The sequence below is a fragment of the Trichoplusia ni genome, chromosome 1 (genome assembly GCF_003590095.1).
Source record: "Trichoplusia ni isolate ovarian cell line Hi5 chromosome 1, tn1, whole genome shotgun sequence".
NCBI classification, from domain to species: domain Eukaryota; kingdom Metazoa; phylum Arthropoda; class Insecta; order Lepidoptera; family Noctuidae; genus Trichoplusia; species Trichoplusia ni.
In genome coordinates this window covers 12,999,751-13,027,483 of record NC_039478.1, presented here as the reverse complement: position 1 = coordinate 13,027,483, position 27,733 = coordinate 12,999,751, and the positions used below count along the sequence as shown (strand labels likewise).

General features: G+C 52.1%; 1 protein-coding gene across 1 annotated transcript; it reads right to left on the bottom strand.

Moving 5' to 3' along the window:
* Positions 1-347: 347 nt before the first annotated feature.
* Positions 348-5,555, bottom strand: LOC113500521. Its single transcript, XM_026881354.1, has one exon. It carries the CDS (start codon positions 5,553-5,555, stop codon positions 348-350), a length of 5,208 nt encoding a protein of 1,735 aa, XP_026737155.1.
* Between the last annotated feature and the right edge of the window lie 22,178 nt (positions 5,556-27,733).

Genomic DNA, 27,733 nt, shown 5'->3' with positions numbered 1-27,733 from the left:
AAATGATTTTAAGGGATCCTGGACCTATCCTTAAAATCATCAACCTTGGTGTTCTAGATTTTAAAGTTCAGATTTGTTTGTAGGAGTTCGATGGTAATAGAAAGACGTGATTCCTCAATACTGTTTTATTTGCTACTGACTTACTACTGACATTTAAGAATTTATATTTAATATTATAATGACACCATGCAGGTTATATACATAAAAAGGAGTTTTAACACAACATAGGTTCTAACACAACATACCGCCCACCAAAGGGTATATAGCCCTTTCAAAAATGTTCCTATTTCAGATATAAAAGAAATTAAAACTTAATACTATGAATAGTTATTAAATACAAAATTAAATCAACATTCCGTGTCTATTGGTAAGTAACACAACTTATTAAATGACCTCTGCACTACACTATCACCACTTTTTACTGAGTATACCCGAGTGACACCGTCAGCACCCGGGTGTTTCTCAACAATACGGCCCATCATCCATTTACCCGGAGGTAGATTATCTGACCTTATTAGAACAATGTGTCCTAAGTCCAGCTCCTTGACTTTATGGTGCCATTTGGAACGTTGTTGCAATGTTGTCAGATATTCTTGTTGCCATCTGTGCCAGAAGTCAGTTAATAATCTTTGTTGATGCTGCCATCTTGATAAATGACTCATCGGGACATCTCGGAGGTTTGGTGTCGGTACAGTTATTGGTGTTTCACCGACAAGGAAGTGACCAGGTGTTAGTGGTTGCAGGCGATCCTTGTCTGTATCATCTATCATAGTTAACGGTCGTGAGTTGAGACACGCCTCAATCTGACACAACAACGTGCTCATCTCTTCGTAGGTCATATTGTGGGTCATGATTCGTTTTAGATGATGTTTCATCGCTTTCACACCAGCCTCCCATAGTCCGCCCATGTGAGGACTATAGGCTGGGATAAAGTGCCACTTTGTGCCATCTTTAGCTAGCGTCTCAGCGATTGAACCTTCGAATTGTAACTTGGCTTCAGTCCAATCTGCGACCAGCTGCCTGTTTGCTCCGACGAAATTGCGGCCTTGGTCGCTCCATATCTGAGCGCATCTTCCCCGTCTTGCTACAAATCTTCGGAAAGCTGCGATGAAGGTATCTGATGTGAGATCTCCCACCAATTCGAGATGAATCGCCTTTGTCGACATACAGACAAAGACAGCGATGTACGCCTTGTGTGTTTTTGCTCCCCTGCCTCTCGACATCAAGACTGGATATGGGCCTGCAAAGTCAACGCCGGTATTCCAGAAAGGCTTCGCCGGTGTTACCCGAACTCTAGGTAAATCTCCCATTTGCTGTGACTTTGCTGTAGCGTTCAGTTTAGCACAAATTAGACATTTTCTGATCTTTGCTTTAACTAATGTCTTTGCTTTCAGAATCCAGTATTTAGTTCTTAAGAAGCAGAGCATTATTTGCACTCCGCCGTGCAGCGTTTGACGGTGAGCATCGGTGACGAGGAGATTGGTAAGACCATTATGGCGATCAAGAATAATCGGATGTTTACTATCTTCACTTAGATCAGAGTGACGCAGTCTTCCGCCCACCCTGAGGAGGCCAACATCATCAAGGTAAGGATTTAAATTGGTTAATTTACTTTTTCCTTTAATTTGTGTTTTTGATTTCAGATTTTGTATTTCGTCTTCAAAGTCATTCTTCTGTGCTATTCTTAAACAAGTTTTCAACGCATCATCTAGTTCTTCCGTGTTTAAAGGTAAGTCTTTGATTTCTAATTTCCTTCCTTTTAAGAATCTTTTGCAGTACACTACTACCGTGAGTAGCTCTTGTAATGTATCACAATCTTCAAATTTTCTAATTGTACTTTTTCCAGTGTCCAAAGTTAGGTTTACTAATATTATTTCCCTTTTTTCCAGGTCTGTCATCATCATATTTGGTCTGCTGTATTGTATTTCCCCTTCTCTTAGCCAGACTGGGCCTCTCCACCATAGTTCGTCACTCTTTAGATCTGACAGAGATGTTCCTCGAGAAGCGGCATCAGCTGGATTTTCTGATGATTTGACGTGATACCAATTGTGATTTCCGATGTTGTCTAGTATTTCAATTACTCTGTTTCTAACATACGTATTCCATCTAGCAGGGTCACCGAATATCCAGGAAAGTACAATAGTGGAGTCGGTCCAAGCGAATATCTGACAGGTTGGTATATTCATAGCTTCCTTTATGCGCTTTAAGAGTCCGGCAAGCAGTACAGCACCACTCAGTTCTAGACGAGGTAAGGATTGTGATTTAGTCGGTGCTACTTTGGTTTTAGCAGCGATTATTGAGGTCTTTACGCTACCCGTGGGTGTCCGTACTCTTAGATAGGCTACTGCAGCATAAGCTTTCGTGGACGCATCACAGAAGCCGTGAATACTGATGTTATTGTTGTTAGTTTCAGTAGTGTGTAGCCATCTATCTATCTCGATACAAGGTAAGTATAGACGAAATGATTCTCGTAAATTATTCCATTCCGTGGCTATGGTTTCCTCTACTTCTTCATCCCATGATATTCCTTGAAGCCATAATCTTTGAATTAGGAGTTTTGCTGGCAAAATAGATGGAGCCAGCCAGCCTAGTGGATCAAATAATCTTTGTAGCTCGGCTAGAATTGTTCTCTTTGTAGTAATGTTTGACGTACCAGGTAAGTTGAGGCTGTACTGAAAACGGTCATTACCCATGTTCCATTGTAATCCCAGAGCTCGTGTTATACCATCTAAGCTTAAGTCTAGCTTCACATGAGAGCTTCTTTCGGATTCTTCGAACTCTTTAAGAAAATTAATATCATTCGAACACCATTTTTTTAATTGGAACCCGCCTTTCTTGAGTATGGTGTCTATTTCCTTGGCCACCTTCAATGCGTCTTGTACATTGTCTTTTCCTGACATCATGTCATCCATGTAATAGTCGCGTCTTATTATTTCCGAAGCTTCAGGGTACTTCTGTCCTTCATCTTTGGCTATTTGATGCAAAGTCTTTACTGCCAGGTATGGAGCAGAAGCAGTTCCAAAGGTGACTCTGGTAAGACGGTAATCCCTGACAGGTTCTTGATCATCGTTCCTCCACAGAATTCGTTGCAGATCTCGGTCTTCTTTCTTGACAAGGATCTGCAGGTACATTTTTTGTATATCAGCTACGAAACAAACCTTCTTCATGCGCCATCGCATGATCAGACTTCTCATGTCATCTTGTAACTGTGGTCCAACCATCAGTTCGTCATTGAGGGATGTATTATTTGTTCCTTTTTGAGATGCGTTAAAAACAGTTCTTAATTTGGTTGTCTCCCTTCCTTCTTTAATCACGGCGTGATGAGGTAAGTATACCGACGGATTGGTGATTTCTTCTTCTGGTACTGTTTCCATGTAATTTGCTTGGTATTCTTTCATGACTGTAACATAGTCACTTTTAAGTTTTGGGTTATTCTTGAATCTTTGTTCTAATTGGTATAATCTCTTTAAGGCTATTGCTCTTGTATTTCCATCTTTAGATAATAGCACGTTGGATTTCTTTGGTAAGGTTACTATGTACCTTCCGTCTTTATTTCTCGTGGTTGTGATCGCATAGATCTCTTCGCACCTTCGTTCCTCAGCAGTGGGTTGTCTTTGGTCATATGGGTCTTGTTCCCACATTCGTTTCAGCATATCATTTAGATCAATGTTGAGGTGCATAACGATAATCTCTCTTTCTGGTAGGTTGTACTCTACGTTCCCAAATAGGATCCAACCCAGAGTAGTGTTTTGAGCACATGGTGTTCCTGGGGGGCCCTTGATAACTTCACCCTTCATGATTTGGGCACATACGTCAACACCCAGTAATAAATCTACTCGCCCTGATTTATTGAAACTTGGATCGGCGAGTGCAAGTCCCTGCAGATGCGGCCAGGTGTTGATGGAGATGGTTTGTGACGGCAATTCAGTAGTGAGTCTCGTCGACATAATGTATGTTTTTACTTTGAGGTTGAAACAAGCGTCGTGTCTGGATAGTAGTTCGATTTCTGCAGCATGTTTGACATTTGTTTTGGTTGAGCCGACGCCAGTGATGGTGCCGTTGATAGGCGTTCTTCTCACTCTTAACAGCTGGGCCGCTCTTTCGCTCATGAACGTTGCTTGGGAGCCGTGGTCAATCAAAGCACGAAGCACTGTCACTTGTCCCGTCTCAGGTTTTCGTACTGGTACAAGAGCTGTGGCCAGCAATGCAGTAGACAAATTAGCAGCGACATGCGATGAAATGGTAACGTTGGTTTCATTTGGTTTTGCAGAATCTTGATGGGTTTCAAACTTGTCTTGTTGATTCATGTTGTCTGGTTGATTTGGTGACGTCATTGGTATTGATTGATGCGTGAGCGTGTGATGACGTTTGTGACATTTTCGGCAGAACATCCGCAGGCGACATTTGTATGCGGAATGTCCTGGGGCCAGACAATTGTAGCATAGTTTGTTTTGTTTTAGGTACTCACATCTCTCTGCTGGACTCAGTTTTATGAACTCCTCACAATGGCATAACGTGTGATCCTTTTCACACATAACGCAGCATCTCGGTTTTGATGTACTTGACGTAGACACGTGCACAGCGTATTCTTTTCCTCTAGATGAAGGCTTTTCTCTACTTGCAGATGTAATAAGCTCGAGCGTGCGGAACTTTGACTGTAGAAACTTGCTCAATGCGTCCCATTTAGGTAACTCGTCGTTAGTGGCATCATACGCAACTTCTTCCCATTCACGATGCGTCTCTGGATCCAATTTATGAACGACTAAAAATACAATGAGAGAGTGTGCGAGTGGATCCAGTGAGCTGGTTGACAGTTTTAGGTTTGTCAGTGCGTTCAGACATTCAGTCGTGGTATCCAATATCGCTTTGATGTTACTAGCCGTTTGCGAGGTTATCTTCTTTTGTGTAAACAATCGTTTCAATATTGAGTTGGCAATAATGCGTTTGTTACCAAAACGTGCCTTTAGCATAGCAAATGCGTCGTTGTAGTTATCCTCGGTAACTTGCACGTGCTTCAATAGCGACAGGGCTTCTCCCGTTAGACTACTTTTCAAATAATGTAACTTTTGTACTTTACTCAATGTTGGATTGTCATGAACTAATGATGTATAAAGATCCTGATAAGCGGGCCACTCATCGTAAATACCTGAGAAAGTTGGTAGTTGAATTCTCGGTAATTTGACTTGTATATCCATAGAAACACTGTTGTTACGGGCAGCTTGCATAGAAACGGGCAACGACGTGGTGTTTGATAAACCACTCAATAAGTCATTCAGATCGGCTAGTAAACATGTATATAAGTCTTCCTGCACAAAGTATTCTTCATTAACAAAGTATGGAATGTCCTGTCGTTTTGGTTTAGGAACACATTTCACTAGTTCCACATGTGCGCTTTTATACGTAGACCAATATTCTTCAATGTTCTTAATACGAGCTTCGATGTATCCCTTTGTTAAGCGTTGTTTCGGACATTTCTTGAGATTTAATTGGGTTTTTGCTAATAACATAGCCGTATCTTCTAATACATTTAACAATTGTTCCACTGAATTTGCCATATTTGTTGCAATACGCCTTCTTTTCGTTAAAAGCAGAACGTTTTAAAACTTATTACACCAATTTTATATTTATTTAATTTAAATTGTATTTTTTCACTAAATTCTTTTTTTTCGAAAATTGTTCGACGTTCGATTGCCTCTTGTTTTGCGTTCGGTGCTTGAACGTCGTAAGTCGCACGAAGATATCCGGCTCGAAGGACCATATGTTCTAGATTTTAAAGTTCAGATTTGTTTGTAGGAGTTCGATGGTAATAGAAAGACGTGATTCCTCAATACTGTTTTATTTGCTACTGACTTACTACTGACATTTAAGAATTTATATTTAATATTATAATGACACCATGCAGGTTATATACATAAAAAGGAGTTTTAACACAACATAGGTTCTAACACAACACTTGGTTTTCTTACGTCATTATATATGCGGTATAAAGCTATTTCTTGGTTTCCTGGTTGCAAGCTACCTCCTGGTAATGGGGGGAGGGTCACACATTTATCATAACGGCAACATGAACTACCGCGTGCTGCAAACTGAAGTCCACGCGGACGATTTCGCGGGCAACAGTTAGTTTATAATAAATAATCAAATTTCCTAAAGTGCCTCACCACAAACAAAAGATACTTCAATTGATTTTTTTTTTCAAAATACAAGTTATATTTACATTAATAACTAAGTATCTAATGCTAATGCTAATATTTTTAAAGTATGTGTTATTATACCTGCAGTAACCTATAAGTATACTTTGTCTCAGTAAATGATTCCATTATTTTATACTAGTTGTTGCCCGCGACTCCGTCTGCGTGGACTTCAGTTTACAGCGTTCGGTGGTCCCCGCTTCCATGGAAATACATCCCCTTGGTAATCTTATAGCTTTTACACACCTTTTCAATTTTCCCTCGGGAACTATAACAAAAATCGGGATAAAAGGTAGCCTATGTTCTTTTCCATGTCAATGGCTATATGCATGCCAAATTTCATCCAAATCCGTTCAGCCGTTTTTACGTGATTGAGTAACAAACATCGAAACCTCCACACTTTCCCATTTATAATATTAGTACGGATTATTTATAATAATAGTAAGGATTATATCAAATGAAGTTTCATTTTAATATTCTCGTATCCAACTGCGTCAGGAGCGTCATGTTTAAGGAACTTGTCCGTACCTTTTCACGCCCTATCGACCAAACGGCTGGAAAGATATTGGCAATTAATGTATCATTGATTTTTTTGGGTTTTTGGTAGTGTGTGTGTATAAGATAAAATATGAATTTGTAAAACGAAACGCGAGTGAGGTGGGCTGACTTTACTTTGCCGTAAATATATAAATATACTAAAATATATAAATATACTAAACCAGCAATATAGGTAACAACTAAAAGGAAGTCAAAATATTATGTCCGCATTCGGGTTCAATAATTTCCTGTGCCACAAATCTGATAATTTGGTCTGAAGACTATTTGACTGTCTCGGTGCCCCTTAATGATGAAACTGATTGGATTTCCCTATTAAAAACAACGTCTGTATAAAATGACAAACCAGCGATGATCCATGTTCCACTTTCATATTATTTCACTTCCTATTCATTTCATTTATAAATAATTTTAGATAACCGATTAATTGTTATAATGTCTTCATCAGGCGTTAACGCGTTAACTAACTATTTCGTACTGGGTTAGTTCTGGTCGGTTCTAGTGGGATCTGAGCTGATTTTTTCTCGCAAGATCCTCGAAACTAATTAAATAATCATAATCATAAATTGCTTATTAATAATAGTTGCACGTAGTTTACATTCCACAACTTTCATAGAGCGCCATCTAGCCTCAAAGAACGCAAACCTTGTATTATGAGTACGAGACAACTGAATAGCTCCTTTCTAAATAAACACCGTTGGCGAAAATCGTAGCTCACTTTGACACTAAATCGGTAGAAATCGTTAAAACAGTAAAGATTTTCCTATTTAAATGTACAAGTACTAGCAACGCTATAAAAATTTAAAAATCGGCTATAAATATTAGCGTAAACCAAATATGAATCAAATGCAAAAAGTCTGATGATGGTCAAATATATCTAGCAGTACCTTATACTTAACACCTACTTACGAGAGCATCACTATAGACACTAATTTGATTTTAAAGTTTAAATCTATCTGTCTTGTAAACGACAAGCTTTTTCTACACAATAATTTTTCATTATTCATTTATAATGATAATTCATTATTCTACACAATAATTGTAAATTCAGTACGGGACGGTACAGTAAGGTCAATTTAACATTTATAAAGATGATTAGTATTGTCCTAGTTTTTTTTCATTTTAGTAAGATTGATTGTTATCATTAGATAAGAAGTATTATTTGTTTAACAAAGAATAATAGATTAAGTTACAGATTCATAATTATGTTAAATTGTTGTAAAGATATCTTCTTCTAATATATAAAATTCCCGTGTCACGATGTTAGTTACCGTACTCCTCCGAAACGGTTGGACTGATTTTTATGAAATTTTGTATACATATTGGGCAAGTCTGAGAATAGAACAACATCTATTTTTCATGCCCCCAAGTGACGAGGGTTGCTCACACTAAAAAAAAAATATTTTATTCTTTGGACGAAATTGTTTGTTTTATTTTTTTATAATGTGGCATTAAAAATACATACAACTAGAAAAAAATATATTCGGCAAAGCAACGTTTTGCTGGGTCAGCTAGTAAGAATATAATATAGTGGTACTGTCGCTGTACGTGATACTTACCTGTAAAGATAGTTTTAAGCTGGTGACTACTGAGAACTCTAATTAGCCCGTTAAATAGAATTCGAAATCTTATTAGTAATGACCGTATAAGTCAATGGAAACAGACAAATAAGCTACAAGTTGGAGCGTGTGCGTGTGTGTGCGTGTGTGTGGGTGTCAACCTCTTAATTGCGTTGTGGGTACCTACTTGTTTATTTTTATTGAAGCAATTCGTTGGAACTGGACAAATAGTTTTTAATGGCAATCACTAAACCTTATTATAAAAAAACTAGCTGTGTCGGGGAACTACAAATCGCCTAACAGTCGAAGATACAAGAAAGATAAAAAAACCCTCGAACTCATTTTTATGTCAGAAACAACGTTTGCTGGGATATAAATCAGGACTTTTTAACCCCCGACGCAAGAACGACGGGGAGATATAAGTTTGACAGTGTGTGTGTATGTGTCTGTCTGTGGCATCGTAGCTCCCAAACGGATGATCCGATTTGAATACTGTTTTTTTTTTGGTTTGGAAGGTATATCAGTCGTGAGTGTTTTTGGCTGTTTGGTGGAGATCGTCGTTTGTTAAGTGTGATAGGAATGTTACACGCTCAGTTTACGTACAAGTATATGTGAGATCCGATATTTGAAACACTAATGTCTTCCAAGTGGTTCCACCACTGAGCTGGTCTGCTGTTATTGATGGAAGATAGGATATGTAGCCCTGGATTGCCTTTTAGTAAACAAATCGAGTTTGGGCTCGTTGGATTTGTCTAAACCAGTTCTCTTCATGTGTCTAATTGACGAGGACCTGATGCTGGAAATGGGATGTGGCGAATGAAACCCTGGAAAGGCGGAATGAATCGGATTTTCCTATATCGTTTCCAGTTATCTACAGGTATAGATGTATCGCATGTTTTTTTTTGTACCCAAATTTCTACGACGAAAGAGTAAAAATAAACCTATATGTATATAACATTTTTTTGGAAGTTCATTAAAATCTTCTTAACCGAACTGTAATTATGTTTTCAATAATCTACATCACTTGAATACTATTGTGGCACTCCAGTTTATCTTTTTCATGGTTAAGCTGTATTCTATAATATTAAAATTCGGGAAATTTTATTAATATTCTGGCAACGCAGATTAATTTAAGATAGCTGGAGGAGGGTAGTTAACTTAAACCAAATGTAAGTTTGTTGGGGGGCAGTATGCGGTAGTCACCAGGTAAAGAAGTCTCATTCTTCCGGTAGTTAGCCGGTATACTGACTTGTGCAATTAGTTAAACTACCTGTGAGTGCCTATTGTGCCTAACGTGATCGCAGAGGTGGTGTTCAACAGGTTCTACTTGCTAGTAGTACGGTTTTAAATTATTAAATGATGTAACGGTTTTCTCACGGGTCTATCGTGTGTGCCCGACTAGTTTCGGACCCAACTGGAGTCCTTAATCATGAGCAGACGCGGCGGGATCGCGAGTCAAACATGTCAACTAGTCGGGCTACCCCGATAATACGCGTGAGTAAACCGTTACATCATTTAATGATGAATCATTCTCATGATAGTTACTATCACTTTTTTAAATTACCCAGATTTTATTAGATATTTACATTTGTGTGTAATTTACCAACATTTTGGTTTTGGGAGAGTTTGAAACTACCGTCAAAAAGAAGTATTAAGTTTATTGATGAAGCAAAGAAACTCGAAAGATTATAAAATAATAATGAATCTGTATAATTTGTATATCTATATCTAGAACATCTCGTTAGTTCCGAGTTACACAATATGTTTTATTTATATCTCCTACGTCTTCGGGTTCCGTGAGGAAAGTAAAGAAACAGATCCGTGATAGCCAGTACCGGCCATTTTCCAGGTTAGATATTACAGTTTTTTCTATAAATTCAAATACGTTACTAAAAGTGGAGATCAAGTAACGTCATGGTCATCAATTTGTTGGTGACATATATTTTTGTGGGTACCTAGAAATTTATTTGGCACCCAACTATTTTTTTTAATGCTATTCGTAGATACTGACACTGTGCCGCGAAACTGACTCGCACTGTTCTAGTTTGATTTTGGCGCTAATCTACTAAATCGAGGTTACCCAGGAACAAGCCTTTCAAGTTGATTCAGCAAACTCGCTGACTATTTCAGAGTTCTGGCACGGCCGATGCGCCCGCACACCGCGCGACGCCCTTGGAGACATTACGATGTTCTGGAGCAGCTCCTAAGACTATCAGGTTCGATGCACAAATTACTAGACTTATTGAGTTTATGTTAGTAGGAATATGTGAGTTATGATAAAAAGTCGGCTTTTTGTTTTCCGTAGTTTCTAGCATAGCATAGCTCGGAATAGTCGATATCAAGGTGATCCGTGAGTTTTGTTATTTTTCGTTTCTCGAGTCGCGTAGCATTTAGGTCGGCGTAGCTCGGCGAAACTCCAAAAGTCGATATCGCGGAAATCGCGTTGTTTTAACGTTTTCCGTAGTTTCTAGCATAGCATAGCTCGGAATAGTCGATATCAAGGTGATCCGTGAGTTTTGTTATTTTTCGTTTCTCGAGGGTTTCGTAGCAAGAATTAGGTCGGCGTATCTCGGCGAAACTCCAAAAGTCGATATCGCGGAAATCGCGTTGTTTTAACGTTTTCCGTAGTTTCTAGCATAGCATAGCTCAAAATAGTCGATATCAAGGTGATCCGTGAGTTTTGTCATTTTTCGTTTCTCGAGACGCGAAGCAAGACTTAGGTCGGTGTAGCTCGGCGAAACTCCAAAAGTCGATATCGCGGAAATCGCGTTGTTTTAACGTTTTCCGTAGTTTCTAGCATAGCATAGCTCGGAATAGTCGATATCAAGATGTTCCGTGGGTTTTGTTATTTTTCGTTTCTCGAGGTGCGTGGCAAGACTTAGGTCGGCGTAGCTCGGTGAAACTGCAAAAGTCGATATCGCGGAAATCGCGTTGTTTTAACGTTTTCCGTAGTTTCTAGCATAGCATAGCTCGGAATAGTCGATATCAAGATGTTCCGTGGGTTTTGTTATTTTTCGTTTCTCGAGGTGCGTGGCAAGACTTAGGTCGGCGTAGCTCGGTGAAACTGCAAAAGTCGATATCGCGGAAATCGCGTTGTTTTAACGTTTTCCGTAGTTTCTAGCATAGCATAGCTCGGAATAGTCGATATCAAGGTGATCCGTGAATTTTGTTATTTTTCGTTTCTCGAGGCGCGTATCACTTAGGTCGGCGTAGCTAGGCAAAACTCCAAAAGTCGATATCGCAGAAATCGCGTTGTTTTAACGTTTTCCGTAGTTTCTAGCATAGCATAGCTCGGAATAGTCGATATCAAGGTGATCCTTGAGTTTTGTTATTTTTCGTTTCTCGAGGCGCGTAGCAAGACCAAGGTCGGCGTAGCTCGGCGAAACTCCAAAAGTCGATATCGCGGAAATCGCGTTGTTTTAACGATTTCCGTAGTTTCTAGCATAGCATAGCTCGGAATAGTCGATATCAAGGTGATCCGTGAGTTTTGTTATTTTTCGTTTCTCGAGGTGCGTGGCACTACTTAGGTCGGCGTAGTTCGGCGAAGCTCGGCGAAACTCCAAAAGTCGATATCGCGGAAATCGCGTTGTTTTAACGTTTTCCGTAGTTTCTAGCATAGCATAGCTCGGAATAGTCGATATCAAGGTGATCCTTGAGTTTTGTTATTTTTCGTTTCTCGAGGCGCGTAGCAAGACCAAGGTCGGCGTAGCTCGGCGAAACTCCAAAAGTCGATATCGCGGAAATCGCGTTGTTTTAACGTTTTCCGTAGTTTCTAGCATAGCATAGCTCGGAATAGTCGATATCAAGGTGATCCGTGAGTTTTGTTGTTTTTCGTTTCTCGAGGCGCGTAGTAAGACTTAGGTCGGCGTTGCTCGGTGAAACTCCAAAAGTCGATATCGCGGAAATCGCGTTGTTTTAACGTTTTCCGTAGTTTCTAGCATAGCATAGCTCGGAATAGTCGATATCAAGGTGATCCGTGAGTTTTGTTATTTTTCGTTTCTCGAGGCGCGTAGTAAGACTTAAGTCGGCGTAGCTCGGCGAAACTCCAAAAGTCAATATCGCGGAAATCGCGTTGTTTTAACGTTTTCCGTAGTTTCTAGCATAGCATAGCTCGGAATAGTCGATATCAAGGTGATCCGTGAGTTTTGTTATTTTTCGTTTCTCGAGGCGCGTAGTAAGACTTAGGTCGGCGTTGCTCGGTGAAACTCCAAAAGTCGATATCGCGGAAATCGCGTTGTTTTAAAGTTTTCCGTAGTTTCTACCATAGCATAGCTCGGAATAGTCGATATCAAGGTGATCCGTGAGTTTTGTTATTTTTCGTTTCTCGAGGCGCGTAGTAAGACTTAGGTCGGCGTAGCTCGGCGAAACTCCAAAAGTCGATATCGCGGAAATCGCGTTGTTTTAACGTTTTCCGTAGTTTCTAGCATAGCATAGCTCGGAATAGTCGATATCAAGGTGATCCGTGAGTTTTGTTATTTTTCGTTTCTCGAGGCGCGTAGTAAGACTTAGGTCGGCGTAGCTCGGCGAAACTCCAAAAGTCGATATCGCGGAAATCGCGTTCTTTTAACGTTTTCCGTAGTTTCTAGCATAGCATAGCTCGGAATAGTCGATATCAAGGTGATCCGTGAGTTTTGTTATTTTTCGTTTCTCGAGGCGCGTAGTAAGACTTAGGTCGGCGTAGCTCGGCGAAACTCCAAAAGTCGATATCGCGGAAATCGCGTTCTTTTAACGTTTTCCGTAGTTTCTAGCATAGCATAGCTCGGAATAGTCGATATCAAGGTGATCCGTGAGTTTTGTTATTTTTCGTTTCTCGAGGCGCGTAGTAAGACTTAGGTCGGCGTAGCTCGGCGAAACTCCAAAAGTCGATATCAAGGAAATCGCGTTCTTTTAACGTTTTCCGTAGTTTCTAGCAAAGCATAGCTCGGAATAGTCGATATCAAGGTGATCCGTGAGTTTTGTTATTTTTCGTTTCTCGAGGTGCGTGGCACTACTTAGGTCGGCGTAGCTCGGCGAAGCTCGGCCAAACTCAAAAAGTCGATATCGCGGAAATCGCGTTGTTTTAACGTTTTCCGTAGTTTCTAGCATAGCATAGCTCGGAATAGTCGATATCAAGGTGATCCGTGAGTTTTGTTATTTTTCGTTTCTCGACTCGCGTAGCACTTAGGTCGGCGTAGCTCGGCGAAACTCCAAAAGTCGATATCGCGGAAATCGCGTTGTTTTAACGTTTTCCGTAGTTTCTAGCATAGCATAGCTCGGAATAGTCGATATCAAGGTGATCCGTGAGTTTTGTTATTTTTCGTTTCTCGAGGCGCTAGGTTAGGTCACGCTAGGTTAGGTCACGCTAGGTTAGGTCACGCTAGGTTAGGTCACGCTAGGTTAGGTCACGCTAGGTTAGGTCACGCTAGGTTAGGTCACGCTAGGTTAGGTCACGCTAGGTTAGGTCACGCTAGGTTAGGTCACGCTAGGTTAGGTCACGCTAGGTTAGGTCACGCTAGGTTAGGTCACGCTAGGTTAGGTCACGCTAGGTTAGGTCACGCTAGGTTAGGTCACGCTAGGTTAGGTCACGCTAGGTTAGGTCACGCTAGGTTAGGTCACGCTAGGTTAGGTCACGCTAGGTTAGGTCACGCTAGGTTAGGTCACGCTAGGTTAGGTCACGCTAGGTTAGGTCACGCTAGGTTAGGTCACGCTAGGTTAGGTCACGCTAGGTTAGGTCACGCTAGGTTAGGTCACGCTAGGTTAGGTTAGGTTAGGTTAGGTTAGGTTCTCGTTGCGACCCCATTACGAGGCGAGGAGGCCGACGCTCTTTACACGTCGGCCTCCACAAACAACGCGAAAGCGAGCCGCCGGCCCTACTCAACGGCCGGCGGATCCCCGCGGCCGGCACAGTGTAGTGATATTCATGTAACTCCACGTGCCGGCATCAAACGCGGCGGACGTCACCCGGCGGTTAGGTTTAGTCAGTAAGAGTCTGACACTACCCGTCCTCCCCCCCGGGAGGGCGGGTGTCCATGAGGATTCCCCCGCCTAAAAAAAAAAAAAAAAAAAAAAAAAAAAAAAAAAAAAAAAGGTTAGGTTCTCGTTCCGACGACGAGGTCGAGCGCATAGTCCGGCTCTGCATGCTCCAGTGCGGGAGCATGGTCAATGCCCGCATAGAGGCGGTGTCTCGGCGCCTCCCCCCGGAAACCCTCCGTCCGCCCCTAGCGACCGACGCAAGACGGAGGACGGAGGAGCCGCCGAGGCCTGCGCCTCGCCAGGGGAAGCCCACGGGGGGCCTCAAAAAGCCCGGCGAGGGAGCCCCGCCAAGTGCTAAGCCCACGACGGCCGGCTCTAAGGGTGAGAGCTGGGCGACAGTCGTGGGCCGCAAGAAGGCCCGCAAAGCCGCAAAGGCGGACTCCGCAGCAGCGCGCGCCCCAGGCCCTACGGCAAAGGCGGCTGCGCAGCCTGCGCGACGGACTGCCAAAGGCGGTCGCAAAGGACCGGCGGTGCGTGCCCCGCGTTCCGAGGCCGTGACGCTGACGCTGCAGCCCGGGGCTGCGGAGCGCGGCGTTACGTACCAGTCGGTCATTGCCGAGGCCAAGGCCAAGATCAAATTGTCAGATCTTGGCCTCCAGTCCGTCACCGTCAGGCAGACCGTCACGGGTGCGCGGCTGTTCGAGGTGGCCGGTGCTGCGAGCGGCAGCGCCGAAAAGGCGGACGCTCTGGCCGCCAAAATGAGGGAGGTCCTCAACCCCGAGGACGTCCGGGTCTCCAGACCGGTGAAAACCGCAGAGGTGCGGATCACCGGTCTGGACGATTCCGTGACCCCCGAGGAAGTGGTGGCGGCCGTTGCCCGCAGTGGAGAGTGTCCGCCGGATAGGGTGCGGGCCGGCGACATACGCACCGACGCCACCGGACTCGGCGCAGTCTGGGTTCGGTGCCCTGTGGCGTCGGCGAAAAAGATCGCCTTAGCTGGCGAAGTGAAGGTGGGCTGGGTTGCAGCGAGAGTAAAACTCCTGCAACCCCGGGCTTTGAGGTGCTTCCGGTGTCTGGAAAAGGGGCACGTCCGGGCAAAGTGCACCTCCGCAGCAGACCGTAGCGGTCTCTGCTATCGCTGCGGTCAGCCCGGTCACAAGGCGGCCCAGTGTTCCGCCGCGCTAAACTGCTGCCTGTGTTCGGCCGCGGGAAAGCCGGCGGGACACAGATTGGGCGGGGGAGCCTGTGGCATGCCCACCAGCACTGCCAAAAAGGCAGGGAAGAGGAGCTCCAAGCCTGCCGGGGTAACCTCGCAGCCCCCGCAGGCTGGTAGCTCCGCGACCGACTCCCGGTCCGGGACTGTTGCCGGGGGAATGGATTGTCAATAATGGCGCAATTCCATTTCCTCCAGGGCAACATCAATCACTCTGCCAGAGCTCAGGATCTTCTACTCCAGACTATGGCAGAGTGGTCGATCGACGTGGCTGTGGTCGCCGAGCCGTACTTCGTCCCCGCCCGTGACAACTGGTTGGGGTGCGCTGACGGTTTGGTGGCCATTATTGGCGGGACTCTGATCGACCCGTCCAGGGGCCGCGGCTGGGTTGCCGCGGTTTCGGACGGCATCGCCGTTGTGGGGGCGTATTTCTCCCCCAACAAGAGTCTCGCCGACTTCGAGGGTTTCCTTGTCGAGTTGGGCGCCGTCGTGAACCGCTACCACCCTCGTCCCGTTCTGGTGCTCGGGGATCTCAACGCCAAGTCATCGGCGTGGGGATCTCCGGTCACTGACTCTCGGGGCGAGGCGTTGGAAGAGTGGGCGGTGACGACCGGTCTGGTCGTCCTGAATCGGGGTTCGGAATACACGTGCGTGCGGCAGCGGGGCGGGTCGATTGTGGACGTCTCGTTCGCAAGCCCCTCTGTCGCCGGCCGAGTCCGCGACTGGCGTGTCGCCGTGGAGGTGGAGACGTTATCGGACCATCGTTATATCCGGTTCGACGTCTCCGCCCAGACCGCGAGCGGCCGCCATCCAACAACCCCGATCAACGACGGCCCCCGATGGGCGCTCAAGCGCATCGACAGGGAACTACTCGAGGAAGCTGCCTTAGTCCAGTCCTGGATCTGGGAGTCGGCGACGGACGGCCCCGTCGACGTCGAAGCGGTGGCGCTGTGGTTTCGCGGGGCGATGACGCAGATTTGCGACGCGTCCATGCCCCGTGTAAGCCAACAGTCCGCAAGGCGCCGGGTGTACTGGTGGACCGACGAGATCGCGCGGCTGCGCGTTGAGTGCGTCGCAGCTCGCCGCCGGTACACTCGATACCGGAGACGACGTCGACGGGATCCCGTCGAGGAGGGCGCGCTGTATGAGGTGTACCGCGCGTCCAAGGAGACTCTGTGGCTGGCCATCGGCGACTCGAAGTCGCGTGCCAGGGAGGAGCTGCTGGGGTCCCTGGACCGGGATCCGTGGGGGCGCCCCTACCGTTGGGTACGGGGCAAGTTGCGTCCCTGGGCGCCCCCAGTGGTCCAGGGCATGCAGCCCCAGTTGCTAGAGGCGGTGGTGTCGGCCCTCTTCCCTGAGCGGACGGGACACGTTCCCCCGGCGATGGCTTCACCCTCAGCCACAGACTCTCCTGATGAGGAGAGCACCGATGTCCCCGAGGTGACGCAGGAAGAGACGAGAGCAGCCGTGTCGCGACTCCGGGCGAAAAACACGGCGCCCGGACCCGACGGAGTTCCCGGTCGTGCTCTCGTCTTAGCTCTGAAGGAGCTAGAGCCCCAGCTGAGGGGGCTCTTCACGGCATGCCTCGAGCGGGGTCAGTTTCCCAGTTTGTGGAAGGAGGGGAGGCTGGTCCTGCTCAGAAAGGAGGGGCGCCCCGCGGACTCGCCGTCCGCATACCGGCCCATAGTGCTGCTAGACGAGGCGGGCAAACTGTTCGAGCGAATCATCGCAGATCGCCTCGTCAGCCACTTGTGCAGAGAGGGGCCGGACCTGGACGACAACCAGTTTGGTTTTCGTCGGGGGCGCTCCACCATAGACGCCATCATGCGCGTGAGGGCCCTGGCGGAGGAGACAGTGTCCCGGGGTGGGGTGGTGCTGGCGGTGTCGTTGGACATCTCCAACGCCTTCAACACCCTACCCTGGAGTTGTATTCGGGAGGCCCTAAAATATCATCGTGTGCCTCCCTACCTCCGTCGTACAGTAGGGGCCTATCTGGAGGATAGGTGCGTCACCTATCGGGGACGTGACGGTGCTGGTCGGCACCTTATGTCGTGCGGTGTTCCACAGGGATCGGTTTTGGGGCCGCTCCTGTGGAACATCGGCTACGACTGGGTGCTGAGAGGCGAGCTCCCGTCGGGCGCCGACTTGACGTGCTACGCGGACGACACGCTAGTCACAGCCCGGGGGAGCTCGCACAGGGAAGCGGCGTTGATAGCCACGGCTGCGGTGTCACAGGTGGTGAACCGCATCCGGCGCCTGGGCCTAGAGGTGGCCCTGAATAAGTCGGAGGCCATGGTGTTTCATGGCCCCCGACGTGCGCCGGCGCCGGGATCACACATCGTGGTCAGTGGGGCCCGGATAGCTGTCGAGTCCACCATGAAGTACTTGGGATTGGTGCTCGACAGCCGATGGGAATTCGGTCCTCACTTCCGGCGCCTGGCGCCCAAGCTGATGGGCGCGGCGGGCGCGCTTTCAACGCTGCTTCCCAACATGGGGGGCCCGAGCACCGCCTGTAGGCGGTTGTACGTGGGAATCGTGCGGTCCATGGCCCTGTATGGGGCCCCTGTGTGGGCGATGGACCTGACGGCCGGCACATTCGCCATTCTGCGTAAACCGCAGAGGGCGATGGCCGTCAGAGTCGTCCGCGGGTACCGCACGATCTCCTACGAGGCGGCTTGCGTACTGGCCGGATCCCCGCCCTGGGACCTGGAGGCGAAAGTACTCGCGTCGTTGTACCGATGGCGCGAGGAAGAGCGGGCACGGGGCTCGAGGCCGGCGCAGCGACAGATCGCACTGCGCCGAGCTGAGCTCCGTCAGGTCTTGGTGGCGGAATGGCGGCAAAGGCTTCTGCGCCCTGCCGCCGGCCTCGCAACCGTCGAGGCGATCCGGCCAGTGCTCGACGACTGGCTCGGGAGAAGGCACGGCTCCCTGTCGTTCAGGGTGACGCAGGTGCTGTCGGGGCACGGTTGCTTCGGCAAGTACCTGTGTCGCATAAACAGGGAGCCGGACGCTCGGTGCCACCACTGCGTCCATTGCGGGGAGGACACGGCGCAGCACACTCTCGCCGAGTGTGCGGCTTGGGAGGAGCAGCGCCGTGTCCTCACAAACGAAGTAGGAGGCGATCTGTCGCTGCCGGCCGTAGTGCGGAAGATGGTCGGTAGCGCAGAGTCGTGGGACGCGGTGGTGTCCTTCTGCGAGGACGTGATGTCGCAGAAGGAAGCTGCGGAGCGGGAGAGGGAGATCTCGACTCCCTTCCCCGGCCGCAGAAAGCGCACCGGGCGTAGGAGGAGGGCGGACAACGCCCTCTTCCAGCCCCCATGAATGGGTCCAGGGGCGCGGGACTCGGGGAAGCCCCCCGCCCCCTATTCCATGGACCCGAGGCGGAGGCGCGAGCGAGTGTCGGCGCGCGCCTCTGAGGCGGTGCACGGGGTAGGCAAACACCTCACTACCCCGTGCACGAGGCGAGGCCCGGACTGACCGGGCCAGCACTAGTGCGGGGCTGCGGAGGAATTTGGACTCCCGCGGCCCCGCGTGCCCACGTGCGAGGAGACACACCGGGGGGTTTTAGCCGGTAAGAGTCCGGCACACCCCTCCGCCTCTCCCCTGGCGGAGGAAGTCCATGAGGATTTCCCCCCGAAAAAAAAAAAAAAAAAAAAAAAGGTTAGGTTAGGTTAGGTTGCTGGGGTGCAGGGCAGAAAACCTCCTCGTGTGCCTGGCGGCTGCTGGTCCCTTACGGATACGTCCGGGGGAAGAGCAGTCGTTGGGCCGGTGCACCCTGGGTACGCCAATAATCGTCTCGCGAGTTGGGGCAATTGTTGTGCGTGGCGAATTTCTGCCAGTCCGGCCAGTGTCAACTGCTGGCCGGACACGCTCGCTCTCACCCTCCTCAAGCGAGGAGTGGTTTGAAGAGCTGGAGCGGGACGACTTCGGCCATTGTTTGTTGGCCGAAGTTCGGAAGGAGGGCGGTCCAGTGAGTGTCAACTGCTTGCTGGACTCCGCAGCCCGCCGGCGTCCTGGACTCATTCCGGGTAGCGGCGGCGGGGGGGATGTCTTCCCACAGCCTGTGGGAAGACTGGCGGGGGTCGGTTTTGTCCCGGCCTTCGCGTGGTGGGCGTTCGCTGGCGTCTCGGACGTACTCCGAGTAGCGGCAGCGGGCGCGGTGTAGGGCGAGTCCAGTGAGTGTTCACAGCTTGCTGGATGTCGCAGCCCGTCGGCGTCCTGGGCTTATTCCGGGTAGCGGCGGCGGGCGGGGAGTCGGAGATGGGCGACGGGTCCGGTGTGCACTTACACTGCCTCCGGACGCGGTCTTGTGAAGACCACCGTCGGCCAGACCGTAAACCTGCAGCGAGGTCAGGGGTGGACTTACGCAGGAACGGGGGTCTTACCTTAACCGGTTGGACCGCGAGGACGGAAAACCTCTATAAAAAACCCCCAATCCCAAGCTATTGGACAACGCGGCGAGGGGATGAATGGCTGGTGGGAAACCAGTCCCTAGCGTTGACCCCCGACGGGGCACATGTCGCACCTCGGAGGGTTACTCTTAGACCTTCCCCGGCTACAGGGGGCACTGGCCGGGGACGACGACCCAATCCCCCATAATCGTGGGAATCAATGGAATTACATTTAAAAATCCGAAGAACGTTAAGGAGGTCGAAGAAGGAGAAGACTCGGTCTACAGTAGACCGAGTCTAGCTGAAGATTTGGTGGCGAGGTCGCCTCGGGTGGTGCTTGAGCGCATCGCCTCGCCCCAGGAGAAGGAGACGGAGTGTCACTCACGTGACAGCTCCTCGGGAAGGTCGGACCGAAAGCGTCCCAGACGGGATGCTTCGGACGACAGGATGTCTGTGGGGGCGTACGCCGCTTCGACTGTGAGAGCGAGGCGTCCATAGCCTCGTCAACACGGTCCCGCGGTGCGTCACCCACGGGCGATATGTCGGCCTGCACAGGCAACGAGAGGTGTATCGGAGGCTCGCCGCGGAGTCGGCGCAGTCGTCCGATACGCTCGAAGACAAGGCGGAGGAGGAACGGCAGAGGAGGGATGCCAGGGCGGCGGTCCGGGACCTGATGAGTTCCGGACTGCAGCCGCTCGACCCCTCATCTGCCAAGGCAAAATTGAGGCAGCCTGATGGCGATCTTGGAGGTGGCGCGCACCTCCAAGAATATAAAGGGCTGCCTGATAAAGCGGCTGAAGGATGCGGTGGAGGAGATTCAGGGCGGAGTTCGGCCCTGACAGGTCCCACCGCACAGAAACTGATGGCGGAGAACGCTCGCCTCAGTAAGGAAGTCGAAGAGCTGCGGGACCAAATGAAGTCGGTCCAGAGGCAGACAGCCCCGGCAGCCCTCGACTTTGAGGCGATGCAGCGCGCCATCATGGTGTCCGTAGGGACCATGATGGACGCCAAACTGGCGGGAATCAACAACAGACTCCCGCCAGAGCCGATCCTACGTCCGCCTCTAGCGGCGGATAGGAGACGCGCGGAGGCGGAGGCGTCGGGCCGTGGCCCCAAACCCGCCTACAACCAGGTGCTGAAGGCAGCCCCGGCCCCAAAGCCGGCGCCGAAGACAGCACCTGGGTCGGCGCCGACACCGGTGCCGAAGCCGGCGCCAAGACTGGCGCCGAAGCCGACCCCAACGCCGGCTCCAAAACCGGCGAAGGGGAAGGCTAAGACGGTCGCGCAACCGGCGCCAGCTCTGGTACCGGCGCCGGAAGAGGCGCCGGTTGCGAGCACTTCAGAGACTGTGGTCGACGGGTGGACCACGGTCTCGAAGAAGAAGAAAGGGCCGAAGCCGAAGGCGCCGGAGCGCCCCAAGGCTCAGCCCGAGAGGAAGAAGGAAGCCCCTCCTCAAAAGAAGAAGGGGGGGCCGAAGGCTGTCTCTGGCAAGCAACGTCGCAAGCGTGCGCAGCGCCAGAGACGCCTTGCCCGCACCGCCGCTGTGGTGCTTACGATTACCCCAGAGGCGGAGAAGGAAGGCCTCACCTACGCCACGGTGCTCACCAAGGCGAGGGCTGGGGTCGACCTTAATGCGATGGGGGTCGACATGGCGGTGGACCCCATCCGCATAAGGAAGGCGCAGACCGGGGCTCGGGTGCTTCAGCTCCCGAAGAATGTCGGTCAGGAGGCGGCTGACGAGATGGCCAAAAAACTAGAGGCCATCTACGGCGGTGACGTCCGGGTCACCAGACCCGTCAGGTGTGCGGAGCTCCGGGTGTCAAACCTGGATGACTCCGTCACCAGAGAGGAGATCCTCGACGTCGCCGCGCGTCAAAGTCAGTGCGCGCCTGACCGTTTAAAGTGGGAGACCTGAGGCCTAGCCCCGGTCAGAAATTCAGCGCAGTGCTGAAATGCCCACTGGAGGCGGTACCGAGGCTCGTAACCACCAGGACACAGAAGTTCCTGGTGGGATGGAGCTCGGCGACGGTCGTGCAGCTGGAGGCACGACCACTTAAGTGCTACCGCTGCCTAGCACTCGGCCACACAAGGCCGGTGTGCATGTGCCCTGCGGACCGCAGCGGGTTATGTTACCGCTGCGCGATGCCCGGGCACAAGGCAGCGGTGTGCAAAGAGCCGGCCAGGTGCGCGATATGCGCCGAGCTCGGTCGCGGTGCCGCCCACCAAATGGGCAGCCGGGGATGTGCTCCCCCGGCACTAATTAAGAAGCAAATGGCCGCATTGGGGAAAGTGCCCAATGCGGCCACAACATCACGGGCGCAACCCTGTGAGGAGGAACGGATGGACGACCAGTAATGGATAACGTCCGTCCACACTTCCTCCTCCAGGGAAACCTGAACCACTGCGCCGGCGCACAGGATCTGTTTCTCCAGTCGCTGGCGCAGTGGGGCATCGATATCGCAGTGGCGGCGGAGCCATATTATGTTGCCTCTCGCCCCAATTGGGCGGGGGACCTTGACGGCTCCGTCGCCATCATAAGCGCCTTGGGCGCTGACTCTAAGCCCCTGCATATTGTACGCAGGGGCTCCGGATATGTCGTCGTCGTCTGGGGGCCGTACGCAGTCGTGGGGGCCTACTTCTCGCCGAACAGGGGTCTGGCTGAGTTCGAGTCGTTTTTGGCCGAGCTCGAGGCCCTTGTTCGGACGCTGTCGCCTCGCCCGGTCATCTTGCTCGGTGACCTCAACGCTAAGAGCACGGCGTGGGGGGAACCGGCAACCGACCGGCGCGGGGAACTTTTGGAGGAGTGGGCCCTTGGATTGGACCTTGCCCTGCTGAATAGGGGTAGGGTCCACACCTGCGTACGGCAGAACGGAGGGTCCATCGTCGACGTGTCGTTCTGCGCTCCGTCTATTGCGGAGCGCGTTCGCGATTGGCGCGTCGAGGAGGTGGAGACGCTATCGGATCACCGATACATTCGGTTCAGCGTTTCCACTCCTGGGGGACCCGGGATCCGGCGCTTTACACCGGACTCGGGAAGCCCACGATGGGCCCTACAAAGGATGGACAGAGAGCTGCTAATCGAGGCGGCCATTGTGGCCGACTGGTCCACGCCGGCGGTCTCAGGCCGCTCAATCGACGACGAGGCAGAGCGCTTCCGTCGCACCATAACTTTAGTGTGCGACACCGCGATGCCTCGCGTCCGCAGGCGGCCGAACCGCCGGTCAGTTTACTGGTGGTCGCCCGAAATAGCAGCTCTCCGAGAGGCGTGCTTGGGGGCAAAGCGGGCCCACACCCGCTACCGCTCCAGGCACGCCCGAAGACCGGACAGGGACGAGACGAGGGAGGCCTCGCTGTATGAGGCCTACCGTACGACGAGGAGCAATCTCCGCCTGGCCATACTGCAGGCCAAGGAAGGAGCAAGGCAGGAGATGCTGGAAGACCTCAACAGGGATCCGTGGGGGCGCCCGTACCTCATGGCGCGGAACAAGCTCCGCGCCGCCGGGCCCCCGATCACGGAGACCATGGAGGCCCAGCTGCTCCACGTCGTCGTTTCGTCCCTGTTTCCAACCCGGACGGACATCCTCCCTCCAGTGGTGGCCGCGCCTCAGGCGCCGGAGCCACTGGAGGTGATCTCGGAGGGGGAACTGGAGGCGTCCATAAGCCGCCTTCGCCCGAAGAAGACCGCCCCGGGCCCCGACGGAGTGCCGGCGCGCGCACTAGCGCTGGCACTGGGGCCCCTCGAAAGTCGATTCCGGGGTCTGCTCAACTCCTGTTTGGAGGAGGGTAGATTCCCGGAAGTATGGAAGACTGGGCGGCTCGTCCTTCTTCGTAAAGAGGGACGACCGGCAGACTCGGCGTCTGGATACAGACCGATTGTCCTGCTGGACGAGGCGGGCAAGCTCTTTGAGCGCGTCATCGCTGCCCGCATCGTCCGGCATCTGGATAGGACAGGGCCGAGTTTGTCGGAATGCCAATATGGCTTCAGGGCGAGGCGGTCCACGGTGGACGCCATAAAAGTAGTCCAGGAGTTCGCCACGGATGCGGTGGCACGAGGGGGCGTGGCGGTAGCGGTGTCGCTAGATATCGCCAACGCCTTCAATTCGCTGCCGCATCAGTGCATAGAGTCGGCGCTCCGATACCACGGGGTGCCGCTCTATCTTCAGAACGTCGTGGCGGACTACCTCTCCGGGAGAGGAATATCGTTCGCGGGGCCAAGCGGCCCGCAGAGGTGGGAGACGGGACGCGGTGTTCCACAGGGGTCTGTCTTGGGGCCCCTCTTGTGGAACATCGGGTACGACTGGACCCTCCGGGGTGCTCTCCTGCCCTGTACGCGGGTCGTTTGCTACGCGGACGATACCTTGGTTTTGGCGCGGGGTTCAACCCCCGCAGAATGCATCCGGCGTGCCACCTGCGGCGTACAACTCGTCGTGGGTCGCATCCGGATGCTAGGACTTGACGTGGCTCTGGGGAAGACCGAAGCGCTTTTGCTGCACGGCCCCCGGAGCCGAACCACCGGACTTGACGCGTGCCTGACAGTGGAGGGTGTTCGTATCCCGCTGTCAGGCACTATGAAATACCTCGGTTTGGTCCTCGACGGGCGGCTCAACTTCCGAGAGCACTTCCGAAGGCTGGCGCCTAGACTCCGGGCTGCCGCCACTGCTCTCGGAAGGTTACTGCCGAACGTCGGGGGCCCCGACGTAGGGTGTCGCCGACTCTATGCAGGTGTCATCCGTTCGATGGCCCTGTACGGCGCACCCATCTGGGCCAAGTCGCTGATGCCCGACAGTCGGGCGGTCCTGCTTGGCGCGCAGCGTGCTGTCGCCATCAGGATCGTCCGTGCGTACCGCACTGTCGGGCACGAAGCCGCGACTGCCCTGGCGGGGACTCCGCCTGGGACTTGGAAGCAAAGGTGCTTGCGGACCTTTACACCCGCATCACCGAGCTCCGGTCCCGGGGCGTCGACCCCTCGCCGGGCAAAGACTCACCTGGTAAGACAAGCCCGCCTCGTCACCTATCGAAATTGGGAGCTCCGGCTCTCGAGGCCGACGGCGGGGCGGGCTATATGCGAAGCAATCCGCCCACACCTACAACCGTGGGCGGAGAGGCGGTACGGTGCGTTGACCTACCGCCTCACGCAGATTCTTACAGGCCATGGGTCTTTTGGCCACTACCTATGTCGCGTCGTCAGGAGGGAGGAGTCGACTGCGTGCCATGAGTGCGGTGACGTTGACGACACCGCACTCCACACTCTGGCCGCATGTCCGGCATTCGCCGAGCCACGCTCCGAACTCCTGACGGCCCTTGGATTAGACACTCTTTCCGCGCTGCCGGCTGTTGTCGCATCTGCCATCAGCAGTCGTGCAGCGTGGAACGCACTGGCCTCCTTCGCAGAGACTGTTATGTCAGCGAAGGAGGCGGCGGAGCGCGCTCGGGAGGAAGATCCCAGCGCGCCCGCCATACGCCGACGTCGTGTGGGGCGGCGACGAGCTGCGCATGAGCGCAACTTGCCGCCCTAACTAGGGTCTGGGCGATAGGCACGGGGGTGCATATCGCCCGTCAAAACAGACCCGCGACGGGGGGTCGCATTTCGGTGTGACGGGTGCGACCCCAGTATGAGGCGAGGAGGCCGACGCTCTTTACACGTCGGTCTCCACAAACAAACGCGAAAGCGAGCCGCCGGCCCTACTCAACGGCCGGCGGATCCCCGCGGCCGGCACTGTGTTGTAATGCAAAGCAGCTCCACGTGCCGGCATAAAACGCGGCTGACGTCACCCGGCGGTTAGGTTTAGTCAGTAAGAGTCTGACACTACCCGTCCTCCCCCCCGGGGGGCGGGTGTCCATGAGGATTCCCCCGCCTAAAAAAAAAAAAAAAAAAAAAAAAGGTTAGGTTAGGTTCTCTTTGAGCGCATCATCGCCGCCCGCATCGTCCGGCATCTAGATAGGACTGGTCCGAGTCTGTCGGATTGCCAATATGGCTTTAGGGCGAGGCGGTCCACGGTGGACGCCATAAAGTCGTCCAGGAGTTCGCCGCGGATGCGGTAGCACGAGGGGGCGTGGCGGTGGCGGTTTCTCTTGACATCGCCAACGCCTTCAATTCGCTGCCGCATCAGTGCATAGAGTCGGCGCTCCGATACCACGGGGTGCCGCTCTACTTGCAGCGCGTCGTGGCGGACTACCTGTCCGGGCGACAAGTGTCGTTCGCGGGGCCAAGCGGCCCGCAGAGGTGGGAGACGGGACGCGGTGTTCCACAGGGGTCTGTGTTGGGGCCCCTCTTGTGGAACATCGGGTACGACTGGACCCTTCGGGGCGCTCTCCTGCCCTGTACGCGGGTCGTTTGCTACGCGGACGATACCTTGGTTTTGGCGCGGGGTTCAACCCCCGCAGAATGCATCCGGCGTGCGACCTGCGGCGTACAACTCGTCGTGGGTCGCATCCGGATGCTGGACTTGACGTGGCTCTGGGGAAGACCGAAGCGCTTTTGCTGCACGGCCCCCGGAGCCCAACCACCGGACTTGACGCGTGCCTGACAGTGGAGGGTGTCGTATCCCCTGTCAGGCACAATGAATACCTCGGTTGGTCCTCGACGGGCGGCTCAACTTCCGAGAGCACTTCCGAAGGCTGGCGCCTAGACTCCGGGCTGCCGCAACTGCTCTCGGAAGGTTCTGCCGAACGTCGGGGGCCCGACGTAGGGTGCCGCCGCTGTATGCAGGGTCATCCGTTCGATGGCCCTCTACGGCGCACCCATTGGGCCAAGACGCTGTTGCCCGACAGTCGGGCGGTCCTGCTTGGCGCGCAGCGTGCTGTCGCCAACAGGATCGTCCGTGCGTACCGCACTGTCGGGCATGAAGCCGCGACTGCCTTGGCGGGGACTCCGCCTTGGGACTTGGAAGCTAAGGTGCTTGCGGACCTTTACACCCGCATCACCGAGCTCCGGTCCCGGGGCGTCGACCCCTCGCCGAGGCAGCTCGAACCTGGAAGGACAAGCCCGCCTCGTCACCTTGAGGAATTGGGAGCTCGGCTCTCAGACCGACGGCGGGCGGGCCATCTGTGAGCGATCCGCCCACACCTACAACCGTGGGCGGAGAGGCGGTACGGCGCGTTGACCTACCGCCTCACGCAAGTGCTCACAGGGCACGGTGCCTTCGGGCACTATTTGTGCCGCGTCGTCAGGAGGGAGGAGTCGACTGCGTGCCATGAGTGCGGTGCCGATGACGACACCGCATTGCACACTCTGGCCGTATGTCCGGCGTTCGCCGAGCCACGCTCCGAACTCTGACGGCGCTAAATCTGACGACCTTTCCGCGCTGCCGGCTGTTGTCACGTCAGCTATCAGCAGTCGTGCAGCGTGGAACGCACTAGCCTCCTTCTGTGAGACGGTCATGTCCCAGAAGGAGGCGGCGGAGCGCGCTCGGGAGGAAGATCCCAGCGCGCCCGCCATACGCCGACGTCGTGTGGGGCGGCGACGAGCTGCGCATGAGCGCAACTTGCCGCCCTAACTAGGGTCTGGGCGATAGGCACGGGGGTGCATATCGCCCGTCAAAACAGACCCGCGACGGGGGGTCGCATTTCGGTGTGACGGGTGCGACCCCAGTATGAGGCGAGGAGGCCGACGCTCTTTACACGTCGGTCTCCACAAACAAACGCGAAAGCGAGCCGCCGGCCCTACTCAACGGCCGGCGGATCCCCGCGGCCGGCACTGTGTAGTAATGCAACGCAGCTCCACGTGCCGGCATAAAACGCGGCTGACGTCACCCGGCGGTTAGGTTTAGTCAGTAAGAGTCTGACACTACCCGTCCTCCCCCCCGGGGGGCGGGTGTCCATGAGGATTCCCCCGCCTAAAAAAAAAAAAAAAAAAAAAAAAAGGTAGGTTAG